The 24,495-nt window shown below is 43.5% G+C and overlaps 1 protein-coding gene across 4 annotated transcripts in view; it reads right to left on the bottom strand.

Moving 5' to 3' along the window:
• LOC121587505 (PDZ and LIM domain protein 7) overlaps positions 1–18,744 on the bottom strand; it is a 128,819-nt gene extending 110,075 nt beyond the window's left edge. Inside the window, exons 1-3 of one of the 4 annotated variants that reach the window (XM_045216623.1) lie at positions 16,292–16,426; positions 15,689–15,863; positions 5,723–5,821 (exon numbers count right to left, since the gene is read on the bottom strand). In XM_045216623.1, coding sequence (XP_045072558.1) covers positions 5,723–5,818 — 96 coding nt within the window. In that variant the 5' untranslated portion in view covers positions 5,819–5,821; positions 15,689–15,863; positions 16,292–16,426. Of the gene's footprint in view, positions 1–5,722; positions 5,822–15,688; positions 15,864–16,258; positions 16,427–18,421 lie in introns of those variants that run through there. The other 3 variants (XM_041904501.2, XM_041904510.2, XM_041904520.2) reach the window with 3 other exon arrangements.
• Positions 18,745–24,495: the final 5,751 nt, after the last annotated feature.

The raw sequence follows: 24,495 nt of genomic DNA, 5'->3' as shown, positions 1-24,495 counted from the left end.
AGTATGACTGTATGACTGTAGTCCTGTTAGTATGACCGTACTCCTGTATGTCAGTCCTGTTAGTATGACCGTACTCCTGTATGTCAGGCCTGTTAGTATGACCGTACTCCTGTATGTCAGTCCTGTTAGTATGACCGTACTCCTGTATGTCAGTCCTGTTAGTATGACTGTAGTCCTGTTAGTATGACCGTACTCCTGTATGTCAGTCCTGTTAGTATGACCGTACTCCTGTATGTCAGTCCTGTTAGTATGACCGTACTCCTGTATGTCAGTCCTGTTAGTATGACTGTCGTCCTGTTAGTATGACCGTACTCCTGTATGTCAGTCCTGTTAGTATGACCGTACTCCTGTATGTCAGTCCTGTTAGTATGACTGTAGTCCTGTTAGTATGACCGTACTCCTGTATGTCAGTCCTGTTAGTATGACCGTACTCTTGTATGTCAGTCCTGTTAGTATGACCGTACTCCTGTATGTCAGTCCTGTTAGTATGACTGTACTCCTGTATGTCAGTCCTGTTAGTATGACTGTACTCCTGTATGTCAGTCCTGTTAGTATGACCGTACTCCTGTATATCAGTCCTGTTAGTATGACCGTACTCCTGTATGTCAGTCCTGTTAGTATGACCGTACTCCTGTATGTCAGTCCTGTTAGTATGACCGTACTCCTGTATGTCAGTCCTGTTAGTATGACCGTACTCCTGTATGTCAGTCCTGTTAGTATGACCGTACTCCTGTATGTCAGTCCTGTTAGTATGACCGTACTCCTGTATGTCAGTCCTGTTAGTATGACCGTACTCCTGTATGTCAGTCCTGTTAGTATGACCGTACCCCTGTATGTCAGTCCTGTTAGTATGACCGTACTCCTGTATGTCAGTCCTGTTAGTATGACCGTACCCCTGTATGTCAGTCCTGTTAGTATGACCGTACTCCTGTATGTCAGTCCTGTTAGTATGACCGTACTCCTGTATGTCAGTCCTGTTAGTATGACCGCACCCCTGTATGTCAGTCCTGTTAGTATGACCGTACTCCTGTATGTCAGTCCTGTTAGTATGACCCGTACTCCCTGTATGTCAGTCCTGTTAGGATGACCGTACTCTGTATGTCAGTCCTGTTAGTATGACCGTACTCCTGTATGTCAGTCCTGTTAGTATGACCGTACTCCTGTATGTCAGTCCTGTTAGTATGACCGTACCCCTGTATGTCAGTCCTGTTAGTATGACCGTACCCTTGTATGTCAGTCCTGTTAGTATGACCGTACTCCTGTATGTCAGTCCTGTTAGTATGACCGTACTCCTGTATGTCAGTCCTGTTAGTATGACCGTACTCCTGTATGTCAGTCCTGTTAGTATGACCGTACTCCTGTATGTCAGTCCTGTTAGTATGACCGTACTCCTGTATGTCAGTCCTGTTAGTATGACCGTACTCCTGTATGTCAGTCCTGTTAGTATGACCGTACTCCTGTGTGTCAGTCCTGTTAGTATGACCGTACTCCTGTATGTCAGACTCCATGTCTGCAAACAGCCCATCAAGGTGACGTAAACCTACTGAAACAGGTCTGTCTGGATATGGACACCTGTGTCATTAATTAATTCAGAGACCAGTCATGTATGATACAGATCAGATACCTGTGGGAACTCAGGCTGAGAATACCTGCAGTATAACATATCTGATTCACTATACTGTCACAAACATGGTAGGTATACCATTACCAACCCAACCATTAGTCATCCATACACCAACCTCTAAGCAGTTAATAAGTTTCCATTCTAATATACAGGCTTTTATAGTAAGATAGAGGTCAAATGTGTTTGTTTAGAGTGAGCTGTAACCAATTTATTCTAATCAAATTCACACACATCCACTAGACTACACTACATGACCAGAAGTATGTGGACACCTGCTCGTCGAACATCTCATTCCAAAATCATGGGCATTAATATGGAGTTGGTCCCCCCTTTGCTGCTATAACAGCCTCCACTCTTCTGGGAAGGCTTTCCACTAGATGTTGGAACATTGCTGCGGGGGACTTGCTTCCATTCAGCCACAAGCGCATTAGTGAGGTCGGGCACTGATGTTGGGTGATTAGGCCTGGCTCGTCCCAATTCATCCCAAAGGTGTTCGATTGGGTTGAGGTCAGGGCTCTGTGCAGGCCAATCATGTTCTTCCACACCGATCTCAACAAACCATTTCTGTATGGACCTCGCTTTGTGCACTGGGTTTTTCTTTATTTGTACTATTGCCTTGATGACAGCTTTGCACACTCTTGGCATTCTCTCAACCAGCTTCATGAGGTAGTCACCTGGAATGCATTACAATTAACAGGCGTGCCTTCTTAAAAGTTAATTTGTGGAATTTATTTCCTTCTTAATGCGTTTGAGCCAATCAGTTGTGTTGTGACAAGGTAGGGGGGGTATACAGAAGATAGCCCTATTTGGTAAAAGACCAAGTCCATATTATGGCAAGAACAGCTCAAATAAGCAAAGAGAAACGACAGTCCATCATTACTTTAAAAAACAACAGTCCATCAATACGGAACATTTCAAGAACTTTGAACGTTTCTTCAAGTGCAGTCGCAAAAACCATCAAGCTACCTCTGCTGCAGAGGATAAGTTCATTAGAGTTACCAGCCTCAGAAATTGCAGCCCAAATAAATGCTTTAGAGTTGAAGTCACAGACACATCTCAACATCAACTGTTTAGAGGGGACTGTGTGAATCAGGCCTTCATAGTCGAATTGCTGCAAAGAAACCACTACTAAAGGACACCAATAAGAAGAAGAGACTTGCTTGTGCCAAGAAACACGAGCAATGGACATTAGACCGGTGGAAATGTGTCCTTTGGTCTGGAGTCCAAATTTGAGATTTTTGGTTCCAACCGCCGTGTCTTTGTGAGATGCGGTGTGGGTGAACGGATGATCTCCGCATGTGTATTTCCCACCGTAAAGCATGGAGGAGGTGTTATGGTGTGGAGCTGCTTTGCTGATAACACTGTCTGTGATTTATTTAGAATTCAAGGCACACTTAACCAGCATGGCTACCACAGCTTTCTGCAGCGATACGCCGTCCCATCTGGTTTGGGCTTAGTGGGACTATCATTTGTTTTTCAACAGGACAATGACCCAACACACCTCCAGGCTGTGTAAGGGCTATTTTACCAAGAAGGAGAGTGATGGAGTGCTGCATCAGATGACCTGGCCTCCACAATCCCCCGACCTCAACCCAATTGAGATGGTTTGAGATGAGTTGGACCGCAGAGTGAAGGAAAAGCAGCCAACAAGTGCTCAGCATATGTGGAAACTCCTTCAAGACTGTTGGAAAAGCATTCCAGGTGAAGCTGGTTGAGAGAATGCCAAGAGTGTGCAAAACTGTCATCAAGGCAAAGGGTGGCTATTTGAAGAATCTCAAAATATAAAATATATTTTGATTTGTTGAACACTTTTTTGGATACTACATGATTCCATATGTGTTATTTCATAGTTTTGATGTCTTCACTATTATTCTACAATGTAAAACATAGTAAAAACAAAGGAAAACCCTTGTTGCTCAAGTGTAGCAGGTTGTGAGCTCTGTGTCCTCTCCGACAATGAGAACAGTAAATGACTGTTGTAATAATAATAATAATAATAATAATAATACATTGAATGCATTAACAGAAACAAATCTACTTGCGACTGCTTGACAAAAAAAGGAATCTTGGTTGACCAACAGCCTATCGACCAAACAATGGACTAAATGGGGTCAGATAAAGTCTCCGTTTGGTCTTGTCTGTTTGTAAGGATGAAACAATTCTGTCCTGTCACAGATCTGTTATGATATGGATGGTACGGAGTGAGGGCCAGCGAGAGGGCGAGTGAGAGGGCGAATCGAGAGAGGCAGAGTTCGAGTGAGAGAGAGGGCGAGCGAGAGAGGGCGAGCGAGAGAGAGGGAGGGTGAGATAGAGGGCGAGCGAGAGAGAGGGAGGGCGAGCGAGAGAGAGGGAGGGCGAGCGAGAGAGAGAGGGCGAGCGAGAGAGAGGGAGGGCGAGATAGAGGGCGAGCGAGAGAGAGAGAGAGGGCGAGCGAGGGCGAGCGAGAGAGAGGGCGAGCGACAGAGAGGGCGAGCGACAGAGAGGGCGAGCGAGAGAGAGGGCGAGCGAGAGATGGCAAGCGAGAGAGAGAGAGAGGGCGAGAGAGAGAGAGGGCGAGCGAGGGCGAGCGAGAGAGAGAGGGCGAGCGAGGGAGCGAGAGGAAGAGGGCGAGCGAGGGCGCGAGGGCGAGCGAGAGAGAGAGGGCGAGAGACAGAGAGAGAGAAAGAGCCACAGAGTGACAGGCTGGTTTAACTGCTCCCTCCATCACAGGAATACACACACAGACCTTTGAGTGTGTGTGCGTGTGTGTGTGTGCGTGTGTGTGTGTGTGTGTGTGCGTGCGTGTGTGCGTGCGTGCGTGTGTGTGTGTGCGTGTGTGTGTGTGTGTGTGTGTGTGTGCGTGTGTGTGTGCATGTGTGCGTGTGTGCGTGCGTGCGTGTGTGCGTGCGTGTGTGCGTGTGTGTGTGTGTGTGTGCGTGCGTGTGTGCGTGTGTGTGTGTGCGTGCATGTGTGCGTGCGTGTGTGTGTGTGTGCGTGCGTGTGCGTGCATGTGTGTGTGCGTGCGTGTGTGCGTGTGTGTGTGTGTGCGTGTGTGTGTGCATGTGTGCGTGTGTGCGTGCGTGTGTGCGTGCGTGTGTGTGTGCGTGCGTTTGTGTTTGTTTATATACAGGCAGACTGACCGTTAGGCAAAGTCATAAGGGCTGGAAACCATGAGTCACTAAGTTCATGAACGACTGGCTATTGAACAACCAGAGAAACCATTCAGCTAAGAACAATGTATTTAGCTAAGACACAGTGATCTAATACAGTGACAAGTTGTTCATAAGATAAACAACCCACAAGATGTCCTTGTGAGGAGAGAGAGAAGTGGAGCAACTCAAGACACTCCTGATATCATACACATTGTGTACATCCCAAAATGGCACCCTATTCCCTATACAGTATACTAGTTAGAATGTTATAGAGGACATCTTGAACACAGTGTTGGTTGACATGACAACGAATGAAAAAGCCAGGAAGGCGTTCATAAACTTAGAATACTAATTGGATCCTTATAGAAGTGTTATTGTGACAGGCTATCAACCAAAGTGTTGTTCAGTGTTTCCCAGGGGAGCGGGATCCTATATTCTTTGTTTTCTCTTACTTCATGTAGCTAATATTCATGCTTTGCCGATTTAGAAGATACTGTTACACAGATAACATGGTGACACCAGCTGTATTAGCTAGCTACGTTTGCTCTGACTCAGTTCATTTATTAGCTAGCCAGCTAACTAGCGATTAGCATTAGCGGCTAACAACTTATTTTAGCGACTTGCTTAGAAAAGACAAATTTGCTTTTTGCAAAGAGTAAGATACAAACTAACAGCGTAATTAATTACAGAACGCTAGTGGATTTACATTAAGAAGCAAAGTGGAAAGCTGCATCGTTGTCATCGATCAACAACATATTGTTGCATCTGCTGCATTGACCATGCAGACAGAAGAGTGAACGGACGGCAGATGATCTCTCGTGGTCGAGCAACAACCACCGCCTCCTTAGGTGACAGGGGGTGGGGCTTAGTAAGAGGGCCGACTCAAACTAGAAAAACGAAATACCGTTATAGAAGGTAAAGACCCAAACCGGTATATAGTAAAATACGGTACACAGATGAAGCTCACCCTGGACACAGTGAGGGGCATGCTGAAGTCCTTCCCCCCCTGAAGTCTGAAGCCCCATGGTGCTGGTCCGTTGAGGGTTATACAGTATATATTCATAGCCTATAGAGGAGAGAGAGGAGACAGAGTTATATATATTCATAGCCTATAGAGGAGAGAGAGGGTTATATATATATATATATATATATCACACATACATATACATACATACATACAGTGGGGAGACCAATATTTGATACACTGCCGATTTTGCAGGTTTTCCTACTTACAAATCATGTAGAGGTCTGTAATTTTTATCATAGGTACACTTCAACTGTGAGAGACGGAATCTAAAATAAAAATCCAGAAAATCACATTGTATGATTTTTAAGTAATTAATTTGCATTTTATTGCATGACATAAGTATTTGATCACCTACCAACCAGTAAGAATTCCGGCTCTCACAGACCTGTTAGTTTTTCTTTAAGAAGCCCTCCTGTTCTCCACTCATTACCTGTATTAACTGCACCTGTTTGAACTCGTTACCTGTATAAAAGACACCTGTCCACACACTCAATCAAACAGACTCCAACCTCTCCACAATGGTCAAGACCAGAGAGCTGTGTAAGGACATCAGGGATAAAATTGTAGACCTGCACAAGGCTGGGATGGGCTACAGGACAATAGGAAAGCAGCTTGGTGAGAAGGCAACAACTGTTGGCGCAATTATTAGAAAATGGAAGAAGTTCAAGATGACGGTCAATCACCCTCGGTCTGGGGCTCCATGCAAGATCTCACCTCGTGGGGCATCAATGATCATGAGGAAGGTGAGGGATCAGCCCAGAACTACATGGCAGGACCTGGTCAATGACCTGAAGAGAGCTGGGACCACAGTCTCAAAGAAAACCATTAGTAACACACTAAGCCGTCATGGATTAAAATCCTGCAGCGCACGCAAGGTCCCCCTGCTCAAGCCAGCACATGTCCAGGCCCGTCTGAAGTTTGCCAATGACCTTCTGGATGATCCAGAGGAGGAATGGGAGAAGGTCATGTGGTCTGATGAGACAAAAATAGAGCTTTTTGGTCTAAACTCCACTCGCCGTGTTTAGGAGGAAGAAGAAGGTTGAGTACAACCCCAAGAACACCATCCCAACCGTGAAGCATGGAGGTGGAAACATCATTCTTTGGGGATGCTTTTCTGCAAAGGGGACAGGACGACTGCACCGTATTGAGGGGAGGATGGATGGGGCCATGTATCGCGAGATCTTGGCCAACAACCTCCTTCCCTCAGTAAGAGCATTGAAGATGGGTCGTGGCTGGGTCTTCCAGCATGACAACGACCCGAAACACACAGCTAGGGAAACTAAGGAGTGGCTCCGTAAGAAGCATCTCAAGGTCCTGGAGTGGCCTAGCAAGTCTCCAGACCTGAACCCAATAGAACATCTTTGGAGGGAGCTGAAAGTCCGTATTGCCCACCAACCTGAAGGATCTGGAGAAGGTCTGTATGGAGGAGTGGGCCAAAATCCCTGCTGCAGTGTGTGCAAACCTAGTCAAGACCTACAGGAAATGTATGATCTCTGTAATTGCAAACAAAAGGTTTCTGTACCAAATATTAAGTTCTGCTTTTCTGATGTATCAAATACTTATGTCATGCAATAAAATGCAAATTAATTACTTAAAAATCATACAATGTGATTCTGGATTTTTGGTTTTAGATTCCGTCTCTCACAGTTGAAGTGTACCTATGATAAAAATTACAGACCTCTACATGCTTCGTAAGTAGGAAAACCTGCAAAATCGGCAGTGTATCAAATACTTGTTCTCCCCACTGTGTATATATATATATATATATATATATATTAGTTTGGACACACCTACTCATTCAAGGGTTTGTCTTTATTTTTACTATTTTATACATTGTAGAATAATAGTGAAGACATCAAAACTATGAAATAACACATATGGAATCATGTAGTAACCAAAAAAGTGTTAAACAAATCAAAATATATTTTATATTTGAGATTCTTCAAATAGCCACCCTTTGCCTTGATGACAGCTTTGCACACTCTTGGCATTCTCTCAACCAGCTTCATGAGGTAGTCACCTGGAATGCATTTCAATTAACAGGTGTGCATTCTTAAATGTTAATTTGAGGAATATTTTCCTTCTTAATGCGTTTGAGCCAATCAGTTGTGCTGTGACAAGGTAGGGGTGGGTATACAGAAGAAAGCCCTTTTGGTAAAAGACCAAGTCCATATTATGGCAAGAACAGAGCAAATAAGCAAAAAGAAACGACAGTCCATCATTACTTTAAGACATGAAGGTGAGTCAATCTGGAACATTTCAAGAACTTTGAAAGTTTCTTAAAGTGCAGTCGCAAAAAACATCAAGCGCTATGATGAAACTGGCTCTCATGAGGACCACCACAGGAAAGGAAGACCCAGAGTTACCTCTGCTGCAGAGGATAAGTTCATTAGAGTTACCAGCCTCAGAAATTGCAGCCCATATAAATGCTTCACAGAGTTCAAGTAACAGACACATCTCAACATCAACTGTTCAGAGGGGACTGTGTGAATCAGGCCTTAATGGTCGAATTGCTGCAAAGAAACCACTACTAAAGGACACCAACAAGAAGAAGAGACTTGCTTGGGCCAAGAAACACGAGCAATGGACATTAGACCGGTGGACATTTGTCGCAACTGCGCGCGTTCTTATCCAATTCCGAGGTGCATTTGAAGATATTGGAAGAACTGTCCACATGTACTTTTCGTCAGCCAACAAGATGAGTAGGCCTAACGAACAGCCAAAGCACTAGCCTATGTCAATCTACTATCCCCCATAGTACAACAGTTGACCTGTTCTATTCTGTGCAAGAAATAAATATTCCAAACATAGTTTGGGACAGCTGTGGGACGCGATAGATCCCAAATTAATACAAACACTAGCATCAAAAAAACATGTTTTACGCAATGTGGCTGACACAACGTTTAGCTTAAAATGTTGATAAACTATTAGGCTATTTTTACAATGCTCACACATGGCAGTAGGCTATAAGCGAGAATGTTCCATTAGCAGGAAAACACCATTATCAAAAGTGACCGCAAATGCGATTATGCATGTAATGCTTTTATTATAAAGGTGCCTTTTTATGGTGAAAGTTATCTTCCCCAAACTTGAAACTCACCCGCTGCTTATGTATGCCAGTTAGGTTCTAAACCCCTTGTAAAGCGGATTAATGTGCTTCATTTTAAGAAGTTATTTGGCCACTTTAGTTGTGATACAAACCTTATCAAAACATATAGGCCTATGGGCTAGGCTACATGAGGTGTGCGACTATGATTCCAAAAAGTCGAGAAAAATAATGCTGTTTCTTATGCTGGGCATCATTCACAAGTGATCATATATAATTCACAAGTGATAGGCTAATATTGTCACCCATCAGACTATTATTGATTTAATCTTGTCTTTACATTTACTAAATAATGTGTGTGAAATCTGTTTTGATTTATAATGGACCATTATCATGCAGCTGTCTCGAAACAGGGGCTACGGGAAAAAATATATGTCATCTCTGCACTTAAATAGCGAATGGAGGACGCTTTTCCCGTGGTTCATTCTCATGCCAGCCAGGTAGGCTATACTCCTGTTGTAAAGATAATCAATGTGCTTAATATTAGGAAAGTTGAGAAATAAATATAGTAGGCCTAGCCTATAGAAAGCTGATGGGATCCTCCTCTTTTTAATAGAGGCCATCACTCTGTTTTCTCCCGCAATTGCATAGCCTATAGAAATGTTACGCAACATGAGCTCATGGGCTCTCATGAAGTGTTTGATTCGATTTTCGACTACATTTGCATTGATGTCAGAGTGATTAGAGGGACAATAGAGTGCTGAGTACCAGGCAGTTAGCAAGTTTGGTAGGATACTAATGACCATCAGCAGCATCAGAGCTTGGAGAAGCCTAATTACCGTGACTAAACGGTTACATGGAGTTTGACTGCCTTCATGACTAATGACCGCCGGTCTGGTGGTAATACGGTCAACGCAACAGCCCTAGCCACCACCATGCTTCACCGTAGGGATGGTGCCAGGTTTCCTCCTGACGTGACGCTTGGCATTCAGCCCAAAGAGTTCATTCTTGGTTTCATCAGACCAGAGAATCTTGTTTCTCATGGTCTGAGAGTCCTTTAGGTGCCTTTTGCCAAACTCCAAGTGGGCTGTCATGTGGCTTCCGTCTGGCCACTCTTCCATGAAGGCCTGATTGCTAGAGTGCTACAGAGATGGTTGTCCTTCTGGAAGTTTCTCCCATCTCCACAGAGGAACTCTGGAACTCTGTCAGAGTGACCATCGGGTTCTTAGTCACCTCCCTGACCAAGGCCATTCTAGGAAGAGTCTTGGTGGTTCCAAACTTCTTCCATTTAAGACTGCTGCAGAAATGTTTTGGTACCCTTCCGCTGATCTGTGCCTCGACACAATCCTGTCTCGGAGCTCTACTGTCTATTCCTTCGACGTCATGGCTTGGTTTTTGCTCTGACATGCACTGTCAACTGTGGGACCTTATATAGACAGGTGTGTGCCTTTCCAAATCATGTCCAATCAATTGAATTTACCACAAGTGGACTCCAATCAAGTTGTAGAAACATCTCAAGGATGATCAATGGAAACAGCATGCACCTATGCTCAATTTCGATTCTCATAGCAAAGGGTCTGAATACTTACGTAAATAAGATATTGCTGTTGTTTTTGTATTCTAAATTTGCAACAACTAAAAAAATCTAAAAACCTGTTTTCACTTTGTCACTATGGGGTATTGTGTGTAGATTGATGAGGGAAAACATTTATTTAATCAATTGTAGAATAAGGCTGTAAAGCAACAAAATGTGGAAAAAGTAAAGGGGTCTGAATACTTTCCAAATGCACTGTACATGTATATATTCATGGCCTATAGAGGAGAGAGGGTCATATACACTACCGTTCAAAAGTTTGGGGTCACTTAGAAATGTCCTTGTTTTTGAAAGAAAAGCAATTTTTTGGTCCATTAAAATAACATCAAATTGATCAGAAATACAGTGTAGACATTGTTAATGTTGTAAAATGGCTATTGTAGCTGGAAACGGCTGATTTTTAATGGGATATCTACATAGGCGTACAGAGGCCCATTATCAGCAACCATCAGTCCTGTGTTCCAATGGCACGTTGTGTTTGCTAATCCAAGTTTATCATTTTAAAAAGGCTAATTGATATTTAGAAAACCCTTTTGCAATTATGTTAGCACAGCTGAAAACTGTTGTGCGGATTAAAGAAGCAATTAAACTGGCCTTCTTGAGACTAGTTGAGTATCTGGAGCATCAGCAATTGTGGGTTCGATTACAGGCTCAAAATGTCCAGAAACAAATAACTTTCTTCTGAAACTCTTCAGTCTATTCTTGTTCTGAGAAATGAAGGCTATTCCATGCGAGAAATTGCCAAGAAACTGAAGATCTCGTACAACGCTGTGTACTACTCCCTTCACAGAACAGCGCAAACTGGCTCTAACCAGAATAGAAAGAGGAGTGGGAGGCCCCGGTGCACAACTGAGAAAGAGGACAAATACATTAGTGTCTAGTTTGAGAAACAGACACCTCACAGGTCCTCAACTGGCAGCTTCATTAAATAGTACCCGCAAAACACCAGTCTCAACGTCAACAGTGAAGAGGCGACTCTGGGATGCTGACCTAGGCAGAGTTGTAAAGAAAAAGCCATATCTCAGACTGGCCAATAAAAATAAAATATTAAGATGGGCAAAAGAACACAGACACTGGACAGAGGAAGATTGGAAAAAGTGTTATGGACAGACAAATCGAAGTTTGAGGTGTTCGGATCACAAGGAAGAACATTTGTGAGACGCAGACCAAATGAAAAGATGCTGGAGGAGTGCTTGATGCCATCTGTCAAGCATGTTGGAGGCAATGTGATGGTCTGGGGGTGCTTTGGTGGTGGTAAAGTGGGAGTTTTGTACAGGGTAAAAGGGATCTTGAAGAAGGAAGGCTATCACTCCATTTTGCAACGCCATGCCATACCCTGTGGACGGCATGGCGTCCTCCTACAACAGGACAATGACCCAAAGCACAGCTCCAAACTATGCAAGAACTATTTACGGAAGAAGCAGTCAGCTGGTATTCTGTCTATAATGGAGTGGCCAGCACAGTCACCAGATCTCAACCCTATTGAGCTGTTGTGGGAGCAGCTTGTCACCAGTGTCAGTGTAATGCGGTGGATCGAAGTCAGGCGCAGGACACAGAACTCAATGAAAACGTACTTTACTGAATAAGTAAAGAAACCAATACAAAATACCTCCACACAGGGAGGAACAAACCCGCTCACCAAACGACACACGAAACGAAAAACAAACACTCACAAAACACAAATGGGAGCCACCGGGTTAAATAGGGAAGGAGTAATCACATGATGGGAAACAGGTGTGAGACAATCAGACCACAACAGGTAGAACATAGAACCATAGAACATAGATCGGCAGTAGCTAGTATTCCGGTGACGACGAACGCCGAAGCCTGCCCGAGCAAGGAGGAGGGGCAGCCTCGGTAGAATACGTGACACAGCTTGATCGTATGGTACGTAAAGAGTGCCCATCAGGCCAATCCAATTTATGGGAGGTGCTTCAGGAAGCATGGGGTGAAATCTCTTCAGATTACCTCAACAAATTGACAACTAGAATGCCAAAGGTCTGCAAGGCTGTAATTGCTGCAAATGGAGGATTCTTTGACGAAAGGACACAATTATTATTTCTATTAAAAATCATTATTTCTAACCTTGTCAATGACTACATTTCCTATGCATCTTGCTATATTTCCTATTCAAACTCATTTCATGGAAAACAAGGACATTTCTAAATGACCCCAGACTTTTGAACGGTAGTGTATTTTCATGGCCTATAGCAGAGAGAGGGTTACATACGCACATACGCACACACACACACACACACACACACACACACACACACACACACACACACACACACACACACACACACACACGTTCTATAGAGGAGAGGAGAGAGTGTTATACACTGGGTTAGTTATATGATACAGAGCAGTCTGTTGCCCCATGGTGCCGGGTGGTTGAGGGTTACACAGTCATCACATTCATGGCCTACAGAGCAGAGGTTGTCAAACCATGTAACTGATCTATTCCAGAACTAGCACACCTCATTCAACTTGTCGACTAATCATCAAGCTCTTGAATAGCTAGTTCAGCGCTACAACAAAAACGGTGAAAACGTCTGAGGGTCCCCGAGGAGAGGTTTGACAACCACCGCTACAGAGGAGATATCCTGGACAGGATTATAGAACTTTTCAAAAAAGAAAATATACTTTTATTTAATTTTGTTTTACAAGGAGCAAAGAGGAGAGAGGGTTATAGTGTGTAGAAAATAAATGTAAGAGCACAAATGAAAAATATTTGAGGTAACGGTGCATGAATCTGCGCTCAGTGTCTCCACTCCGGGGCTGCGGTACAGTGAAGTAATCATTGCAACAATTTTTGTAGCCGCACTGTATTTGTATTTTGTTTTGGATCCCCTTTAGTTCCTGCCAGGGCAGCAGCTGGTCTTCCTGGAGTCCAACAAAATGAAGGCAATTACAATACATTCACAACATATTAAGTGTGTGCCCTCAGGCCTCTACTCTACTACCACATATCTATAACAAAAAATCCATGTGTACGTGTGTGTATAGTGCGAATGTTATTGTGTGTTTCTCTGCATGTGTCTGTTTGTGTTGCTTCACAGTCCCCGCTGTTCCATAAGGTATTTTTTATCTGTTTTTGTTAAATCTTATTTTACTGCTGGCATGAGTTAATTGATGTGTGTTACGGATATCGGGTATCCTGTATGTGTATTTGTGTTTTTCCCTCTCCTTCTGCCCTATTTCACAGGTGTCCCTCGTGTTCCTGATTGGTGGTCGTTGGTGTGTCCCACCTGTCAGTCGTCAGTTCATCTGCTGATTGCTGAGGTGGACCAATCAGTGGACACTGATTGCACCACCTGATTGCACCACCTGTTTCTGGTTTTCATTACCCAATCACATCACACATCCCCTGGTTTAAAATTGGTCGCACTGTTAGAGCCCTGAGCGGGAAAGCTGCTTAGACTCAAAACGCCATGAAAATAGTTTACAAAAAGTCATAAAGTGGCCAAAAGTTTGAGTGAACGTTTCAGCTACATGCTCTCAGGATTTAAAAACGGCATTTAAAAAATGCAGCAGAACCCTTGCGTAGACCCTAGAAGCAAGGCCAGTTTCTCTGAGCAGAGTTAGTATGGATGGGCTTGGCAGCAGACCACCACCACAGCAGCAGGGACTCCACAGAGAGTTCCCTCATCCACACAGGATGCTTCCCAAATGGCACCCCATTTCCTTTATAGTGCACTACTTTTGACCAGCGCCCTATGTGAAAGGTAGCGCACTATGTAGAGAATAGGATACTATTTAGGACACAAACAGTGTTTCCCCAAAACCAGCCCTCCTTCGGGACACCCAGCAGGTTCACACACAGCATCTATGAACACCAACAATAAACCCTTGCTGATTAGTTGAATCAGATGTTTTAAAATCACTGGGGACCCATTTAACACATTCTCAGGTTGACAGTTTGCATGTCACCCAGAAAGTAACCGAGCCAGTAGTCAGTTAGCGCCTCTTTACACTACTTTGATCACACGAACGAGGTCCAGGAGAGATCCTTATGTAGTGTAAAGAGACAGATCTAGATTCAAATCTCTCTTTAAAAAGAGATGTCTCCCACACCACCTACTGAGGTAGACAGAGGTCTACACCACATACCCCCCCCCCCTTTAAAAAAGAGATGTCTCCCACACCACCTACTGAGGTAGACAGAGGTCTACACCACATACCCCCCTTTAAAAAGAGATGTCTCCCACACCACCTACTGAGGTAGACAGAGGTCTACACCACATACCCCCCCCCCCTTTAAAAAGAGATGTCTCCCACACCACCTACTGAGGTAGACAGAGGTCTACACCACATACCCCCCTTTAAAAGAGATGTCTCCCACACCACCTACTGAGGTAGACAGAGGTCTACACCACATACCCCCCTTTAAAAGAGATGTCTCCACACCACCTACTGAGGTAGACAGAGGTCTACACCACATACCCCCTTTAAAAAGAGATGTCTCCCACACCACCTACTGAGGTAGACAGAGGTCTACACCACATACCCCCCCTTTAAAAGAGATGTCTCCCACACCACCTACTGAGGTAGACAGAGGTCTACACCACATCCCCCCCCCCCCTTTAAAAAGAGATGTCTCCCACACCACCTACTGAGGTAGACAGAGGTCTACACCACATACCACCACCCCCGAGTGGTCCAGCGTAAAGACAACCTCTCCCCCACACCACACCACACGTCCCTGTAAGAATTGCCTTAACTTAACACCAGTAGACAGCATTTTTGCTCTGCTAGCCAAATTAAAAAGGTGTATAAAATATCCACCCATTTGTGAATCATTGCATTAAATCAAGTGTGCAACACGGTTTAGATGAGAAGCTCCTCTATAGTTTGAATTTCTATTCTTTTTTTGTTTGTCTATATACTATATTTACAATAGGATAATAGCTGCACTCACATTTACATTTGACATTTTTTGTCATTTAGCAGACGCTCTTATCCAGAGTTAGTGAGTGCATACATTTTCATACTGCCCCCCCCCCGTGGGAAACGAACCCACAACCCTGGCGTTGCAAGCGCCATGCTCTACCAACTGAGCTACACGGGGGGCTACGAACCCACATAAAAGGAGGAATGTGACTTTGACCACACCACATCCAAGGACAGTGTAAACAGAAAAGTTGCAAATCTGATGTTGAAGAGAGAGATATATATCTCACTAGACATATTTTACTAATGTAAATCCACCCTTAGTCGGGACTTTTAACAGGGACAAAAAAGGAGGGAATCCGCCACGACCCACCAGTGGGTTCCGAATCCGCCACGACCCACCAGTGGGTTCCGAATCCGCCACGACCCACCAGTGGGTTCCGAATCCGCCACGACCCACCAGTGGGTTCCGAATCCGCCACGACCCACCAGTGGGTTCCAACACACTGTTCGGTGCCCAAACTTTTTCCAGAGGGGGACAACAATATCTATAGGATCAAAAAATCTAAATAAAAAAAGTGGGCCAGTTGATCTGGACATTTCTGACAAGTTATAAATAGCTCTCTAAAAGGTACGCAATGACTAACATGACAAGAGGAACTCTACCCAATTTCAAAAATTGCACCTTGTGCATTTTACTATTACAACTTTCAAGAGTACGTTTAAAGCCAGACTAAAACACACCTGGCAAAGTAATATAGGCCTGATTACATTGGTACAGCACAACACATAACAACCCAAGTCATTTTAAGAACCAAGGACAACCTGAGACCTTAGGCCATGACACTTGCTGCTCTCGCCGAATGAGTTACAAGCCTACTGCTAACCTCCGCCCCCCCTCCTACCCCACCCCTCCCTCCTCCAAGGTATCCAAAAACCTCACCATGACACAGAGCTACCTGCAATGCAACCATACCTTGTCCTGAGGCCCTCCTGGTAACCCAAAGCTGTCAGAAAACTACAGGAGTGCTGGGTGCTACAGTACTGACGCAGGGTGGGCTGACTCTTCTCCCTCCCTGTTGGCAGAGCAAGGCCCTCCTCCCTCCTGGTGACACGGCTAGGCAAGCCCTCTCCACCACACCACACCTCCTCCTCCCCCCTCCTCTCCTCAGAGACCTATATAAGGAATGTAAAACTACACCAAACTATTTCAGCCCTACACCCACATGAGTCACAGAGAGGGGAGGGAGGGAGGGGAGGAGGAGAGGGGAGGGGGGGAGGGGAGGGGAGGAGGGGAGGGGAGGGGAGGGAACAACAGAGAAGGAGCAGGAGAGAGAGGGAACATCAACTACACATTATCTGGCCCCCCGCTTCGCACATAAAAGCCAAAAAGATATTTCGAACGGGAGGAATCACAGAGGAAGAGTAGAGAAGAACCTAAGTGACGAAGAAGAAGGTGAAGTGAAAACCACTGAGGACCACATTCCTTCCAGAGGGCATGAAGTACAGCTCAGTACATTATAACCCCAACCAAACCAGCAGTTAGGATATAGGACATCAAAGACAGATCTGGTTGGACTTTTCCTTTATGCAGTGAAAAAGTTACTTTGATTTATGTTTCAAAGTAAATCCAAAGAATTGAGAATGTGTAGGCTACATGTACTTAAGTGTGGTCCTCTGTAGCTCAATTGGTAGAGCATGGCGCTTGTAACGCCAGGGTAGTGGGTTCCATCCCCGGGACCACCCATACGTCAACATTTATGCACACCTGACTGTAAGTCGCTTTGGATAAAAGCGTCTGCTAAATGGCAAAAAAAAATAATAATAATAATGATGTACTTATCGCTACCGTAAACCAAGTCAAACCCAATGAGCTGCTGCTATTAGAAAATGCTATCTACCCTGTCTGAAATATCTCCTGGTAGTGTGTTCATATAGACCTCAGCAAGCTTGGCTCTCCGCAGCCTAGTATCCTACATATCTAAAATAGGTGTTCAATCTAGACTGAGGTAATGTGTGAAAAGTCACACAAACAAAACAAGAAAAACTATAAAAGGGATGGTAACAATTAGAGAATCCTGTCACTAGGCCTCTCCAGTAGTTGCCTCCATGACCATAGACACACTTAAATGAAAGTCTAGAAGAGAAGCCAGACGTCAACGCCCAGAATAGCAGGTTCAGGAGGTCCTGTCAATAAATACTGCAATACCATCTTTAGCTAAATAAGAATTGTTCATATAATGCAATACACCAAATAATATTTATGTAGCCTACACCCGTGAATCAAAATGAAAAGTTCGAGTTAAAACAGAATTAAAACAAAGCTTCAATTGCAAATTACAAAACATTGCCATAGATTGACCAGGTGAAAGCTATGATCTCTTATTGATGTCACTTGTTAAATCCACTTAAAATCAGTGAAGATGAAGGGGAGGAGACAGGTTTAAGCCTCCAGACAATTGAGGCATGGATTGTGTATGTGTGCCATTCAGAGGGAACACATTTAAGTGCCTTTGAGAATGAATGTTCCACCCGAAGGACATCCAGCCAACTTCACAACTGTGGGAAGCATAGGAGTTAACATGGGCCAGCATCCCTGTGGAACGCTTTCGACACCTTGTAGAGTCCATTCCCCGATGAGAACCGATGAAATGAGGCTGTTCTGAGGGCAAAAGGGGTATCTTCATTTTGATACATGAAAAAAGACCAGCATTCACTTGGAAACACACTGAGTATACTAAACATTAGGAACACCTTCCTAATATTGAGTTGTGTACCCCCCTTCCCCCCGTTAATATTGTGGAATGTGATAAGAAAGAGGAAGGGCTGCAGGATCAAGACTAGACCCACTTCGAGGTCCAGACCGCTATGTGGCCGCAGCGAACGTTTTATTCCACCAAGAAAAACAGCAAAATATCTTACTTTCAAGTAAACGGAAAACAGCAACTTCAATAGCATACTTTTTTTTTCATTGTAACGTTATACAGTCTAGCGTCAGACAAGGGTATGTTTCACAGACTTGGCTACAACAAACTTCCATGGATCCCATGTAGAAATCGCTAGTTGCGTTTATAAGTTAGAATACAGTTTTTCCCCATCATCCTACCTCCTTGTCATTATGATGATCGCCGGACATCGTGTCGGCCTACTGTAGTCGAGATCTGAAAGAAATGTGTAAATCAAACAAGTAAACCAGCCGAAAACTAAACTAAACTTCCTCAACCTGGACGTTAGGAGCACTGTCGATCCCTTCTGAACCAGCATTCATTCAATGCATTCCTCTATAGTAGCGTTCTACTGGAACGTCAGCAAGTCACATGTATGGGGAGTGATTCAGGCCAAAATTCAGCCCAGTGAAGCTACTGATTCCTCTCACCAAGTCACCTAATGTCTTCCTAGCGCCATAAGACCCCGCCATGAATTAACAAGGACTGTCAAGGGAGACAAGTATTTTTTTTTCAAGCCATCAAACTGGCGACACGTTCATGTCACGTGACACCTACACATCATGTAGGTGGCAGTGTTCATGTCTTCATATCGCCTGTCAGTTTGCCTGTACGTTTATCCTCACCATGAACACCTTACAAACGTCTACATGACATCTACATGTACATGATTTTGAAAAATATATTTTTCATTGCCAGAGTAATCTAATCTAATTTCATTTGTCGATTTAGCTAAAATAGGCATATCACCTCAATAAAAACATTTACATTTTAGTCATTTAGCAGACGCTCTTATCCAGAGCGACTTACAGTTAGTGAGTGCATACATTTTTTTCATACTGGCCCCTCGTGGGAAACAAACCTACAACCCTGGCGTTGCAAGCGCCATGCTCTACCAGCTGAGCTACACAGGACCTGTATTAGGGTAGTTGATTTGCAGCCAGCCACCATTACCATGTAGATATGCCTATTTCTCAAATCAATATGGACACAAGGGCTTCTTTGTTGAAGTCAGAAATAAGAGGTAGCCTAGGTCTCTAGTTCAAAACACCTGGGAACTCGCCAATCTCTGACTTCTGACTTCAGCGCGTTCAAAAAAAACTAGGAACTCGAGCTCCGACTGGGAAAAATAGTTTTGAACGGTCATCCAACTCGGAAATTCCAATTCAGAAAGTTGGGCATCTTTCTCTGACTTTCTGACCTGAAAATCACTGATGTCATGATTTGACCTCGTTTTTCCCCCAGAGTTCCCAGTTTGCAACAAGTTTACCGGTTTAACAGACACAATCACTGTCACCATACAATCGTTAACCTATCAATTTCTGTGGAGATGTCTTATGGTTAAAAGTAGGGCTTGAATTGAGGGGGTATGTGAGAATATAGGCCTAACCCTTGTTATTGAGACTGGCAAAAAGCATATGCTACCCCTTGTTTGCTTAGCCTTAGAAAAAACAACGGTCCAGATTATATCAAGTGATCTAGGTTATAACAATGATTAACTCCACGTTTATTTCTGCATAGTCTACTAGCCTATCGAAGGTCTTGCTCAGCCTCAACATGGGTTCTTGGTAGGCCTATAGGCTTATGAAAACATTCACTTTTAAATGAAAACAAGTGTCATTATCACACGGAAAATATGGTTGTATTATTAAATGCTCTGCAATTTAGAATATTAGTGGTAGGCTATGCCTATAGCAAAGACCAAAAATATAGAATTGGTGTAGAGGCAGTAGGGTCTATTCATCGACCAAACAGCTTAACAGATAAACTTTTTTTATTTATTCAGGAGAATCTAATTAAATCAGACTATTCATTTCAGTGCAGTTACATTCTTACACAGAACCTTAGCCTAAACGGAGCAGGATTAGCTATTTGTATCTAGTCTCTTAATAATTGCATAACTGGGCAAGTCAGACACATGTTGATTATAGTGATACTGAGAGGTGATGCTATGATTCACTATCTTGCTAGATCCTCCAGAGACGCACAGGGCCTGTTGCATTTATTCACATAATGAAAATGTATGCACTCACCAACTGTAAGTCGCTCTGGATAAGAGCGTCTGTTAAATGACTAAAATGTAAATGTAAATAATAATGGAGTCAGATTGATAAATGTAGTTTATTATTATATTGAACATAATTTCTACAATATGATTGGATCATTTCCATCCAACTACATGATGGTGACCCCTCCTCCTCAGCCGATCTCCACCAATGTACACTATTGCTTTTTACCTGACCACGTTTTTAAGGCCTATTCCTTGTAAAGATTAGGCTACAGTGAGGGAAAAAAGTATTTGATCTGTAGAAGAAGTAGAAGATCTGCAAAGAGGAGTGGGACAAAATCCCTCCTGAGATGTGTGCAAACCTGGTGGCCAACTACGAGAAACGTCTGACCTCTGTACTAAGTCATGTTTTGCAGAGGGGGTCAAATACTTATTTCCCTCATTAAAATGCAAATCAATTTATAACATTTTTGACATGCGTTTTTCTGGAATTATTTTGTTGTTATTCTGTCTCTCACTGTTCAAATAAACCTACCATTAAAATTATATGTACAAAATCAGCAGGGGATCAAATACTTTTTTCCCTCACTGTATTGAGTATAATTAAAAACAAATGTCTAGACAAGAAGGAGGGAATGGGTGTACTAAAGATGCACTAAAGGCATGTTTCTGTCTCCAGACAAATAGGGTCCATTTATAGTGTCATTGTGTGAATAGCTATAGGTTATCCTTTGTTTGTTGACGTTGATCAATACCCCGTTATATTACCACCAGTACAGTGGCTTGCCAAAGTATTCACCCCCCTTGGCATTTTTCCTATTTTGTTGCCTTACAACCTGGAATTAAAATATATATTTTTTTGGGTGGGTTGTATCGTTTGATTTACACAACATGCCTACCATTTTGAAGATGCAAAATATTTTTTATTGTGAAATCAACAAGAAATAAGACAAAAAAACAGATAACTTGAGCGTGCATAACTATTCCCCCCAAAGTCAATACTTTGTAGAGCCACCTTTTGCAGCAATTAAAGCTGCAAGTCTCTTGGGGTATGTCTCTATATGCTTGGCACATCTAGCCACTGGGATTTTTGCCCATTCCTCAAGGCAAAACCGCTCCAGCTCCTTCAAGTTGGATGGGTTCTGCTGGTGTACAGCAATCTTTAACTCATACCACAGATTCTCAATTGGATTGAGGTCTGGGCTTTGACTAGGCCATTCCAAGACATTTAAATGTTTCTCCTTAAACCACTCACGTGTTGCTTTAGCAGTATGCTTAGGGTCATTGTCCTGCTGGAAGGTGAACTTCCGTCCCAGTCTCAAGAAATTCCCTGTATTTAGCGCCATCCATCATTCCTTCAATTCTGACCAGTTTCCCAGTCCCTGCCGATGAAAAACAATCCCACAGCATGATGCTACCACCACCATGCTTCACTGTGGGGATGGTATTCTCGGGCTGATGAGAGGTGTTGGGTTTGTGCCAGACATACCGCTTTCCTTGATGGCCAAAAAGCTCAATTTTAGTCTCATCTGACCAGAGTACCTTCTTCCATAAGTTTGGGGAGTCTCCCACATGGCTTTTGGTGAACACCAAACGTGTTTGCTTATTTTTTTCTTTAAGCAATGGCTTTTTTCTGCACACTATTCCGTAAAGCCCGGCTCTGTGGAGTGTAGGGCTTAAAGTGGTCCTATGGACAGATACTCCAATCTCCGCTGTGGAGCTTTGCAGCTCCTTTAGGGTTATCTTTGGTCTCTTTGTTGCCTCTCTGATTAATGCCCTCCTTGCCTCGTCCGTGAGTTTTGGTGGGCGGCCCTCTCTTGGCAGGTTTGTTGTGGTGCCATATTCTTTCAATTTTTTAATAATGGATTTAATGGTGCTCCGTGGGATGTTCAAAGTTTGGGATATTTTTTTATAACCCAACTCTGATCTGTACTTCTCCACAACTTTGTCCCTGACCTGTTTGGAGAGCGCCTTGGTCTTCATGGTGCCGCTTGCTTGGTGGTGCCCCTTGCTTAGTGGTGTTGCAGACTCTGGGGCCTTTCAGAACAGGTGTATATATACTGAGATCATGTCATTATTTAACTAATTATGTGACTTCTGAAGGTAATTGGTTGCACCAGATCTTATTTAGGGGCTTCAAAGCATCAGTTGTCAGAGCAGCTTACTGATCACTGCACCTGTACACAGCCCATCTGTAATTAGCCCACCCAACGACCTCATCCCCATATTGTTATTTACATTGTTATTTATTTTTGCTAATTTGCACCCCAGTATCTCTATTTGCACATATTCTTCTGCACATCTATCACTCCAGTGTTAATACTAAATTATAATTGTAATTATTTTGCACTCTGGCCTATTTATTGCCCTACCTCCATAACTTACTACATTTGCACACACTGTATATATATTTTCTGTTGTATTTATGACTTTATGTTTTGTTTTACCCCATATGTAACTCTGTGTTGTTGTTTTTATCGCACTGCTTTTCTTTATCTTGGCCAGGTCGCAGTTGTAAATGAGAACTTGTTCTCAACTGGCTTCCTGGTTAAATAAAGGTTAAATAAATAAATAAAAATAGCAAAGGGGGTGAATACATATGCACGCACCACTGTTCCGTTATTTATTTTTTAGAAGTTATTTTTTTCATTTCACTTCACCAACTTTGACTATTTTGTTTATGTCCATTACATGAAATCCAAATAAAAATCAATTTAAATGACAGGTTGTAATGCAACAACATTGGAAAAACTCCAAGGGGGATGAATACTTTTGCAAGGCACTGTATATACTGTATTCTACTGTATTTTAGTCAATGCCATTCCGAAATTGCTCATCCTAATATTTATATATTTCTTAATTCCATTCTTTTACTTTTAGATTTGTGTGTATTGTTGTGTATTGTTAGATACCACTGCACTGTTGGAACTAGGAACACAAGCATTTCGCTACACCCGCAATAACATCCTTTGTTTTGTTGAAGTGGAGGGAGAGGTTATTTTCCTGGTACCACTCCGCCAGGGCCCTCAACTCCTCCCTGTAGGCTGTCTTGTCATTGTTGGTAATCAGGCCTACTACTGTTGTGTTGTCTGAAAACTTGATGATTGAGTTGGAGGCGTGCTTGGCCACACAGTCATGGGTGAACAGGGAGTTACAGGAGGGGGCTGAGCACGCACCCTTGTGGGGCCCCAGTGTAGAGGATCAGCGTAGTGGAGGTGTTGTTTCTTAACTTCACCACCTGGGGGCGGCACGTCAGGAAGTCCAGGACCCAGTTGCACAGGGCGGGGTTCAGACCCAGGGCTCCGAGCTTAATGATGAGCTTGGAGGGTACTATGGTGTTGAATGCTGAGCTATAGTCAATGAACAGCATTCTGACGTAGGTATTCCTCTTGTCCAGATGGGATAGGGCAGTGTGCAGTGCGATGGCGATTGCATCGTCTGTGGGCCTATTGGGGCGGTATGGAAATTGAATTGGGTCTAGGGTGTCAAGTAAGGTGGAGGTGATATAATCCTAGACTCTCAAAGCACTTCATGATGATAGAAGTGAGTGCTACGGGGCGATAGTCATTTAGTTCAGTTACCTTTGCATTCTTGGGTACAGGAACAATGGTGGCCCTCTTGAAGCAAGTGGGGACAGCAGACTGGGATAGGGAGAGATTGAATATGTCCGTAAACACTCCAGCCAGCTGGTCTGCGCATGCTCTGAGGACGCGGGTTTTTGATGCGCAAGTACTACAGTCAATGTGTTGATAGAACTTCAGTAGCGTTTTCCTCAAATTTGCTTTGTTAAAATCCCCGGCTACAATAAATGCGGCCTCAGGATATGTGGTTTCCAATTTGCACAAAGTCCAGTGTAGTTCCTTGAGGACCGTCGTGGTATCGGCTTGAGGGGGAATATACACAGCTGTGATTATAACCGAAGAGAATTCTCTTGGGAGGTCTGCATTTGATTGTGAGGTATTCTAGGTCTGGTGAACAAAAGGACTTAAGTTCCTGTACGTTTTCACAATCACACCATGAGTAGTTAATCATGAAACATACACCATCGCCTTTCTTCTTCCCAGAGAGTTCTTTATTCCTGTCTGCGCAATGTACTGAGAACCCAGCTGGCTGTATGGACAGGGACAGTATATCCGGAGAGAGCCATGATTCCATGAAACAGAGTATGTTACAGTCCCTGATGTCTCTCTGGAAGAAGATCCTCGCCCTGAGCTCGTCTACTTAATT

This window comes from Coregonus clupeaformis, unplaced genomic scaffold (genome assembly GCF_020615455.1).
Source record: "Coregonus clupeaformis isolate EN_2021a unplaced genomic scaffold, ASM2061545v1 scaf0755, whole genome shotgun sequence".
NCBI lineage: Eukaryota > Metazoa > Chordata > Actinopteri > Salmoniformes > Salmonidae > Coregonus > Coregonus clupeaformis.
This window is presented reverse-complemented; position numbering and strand designations above follow the sequence as displayed.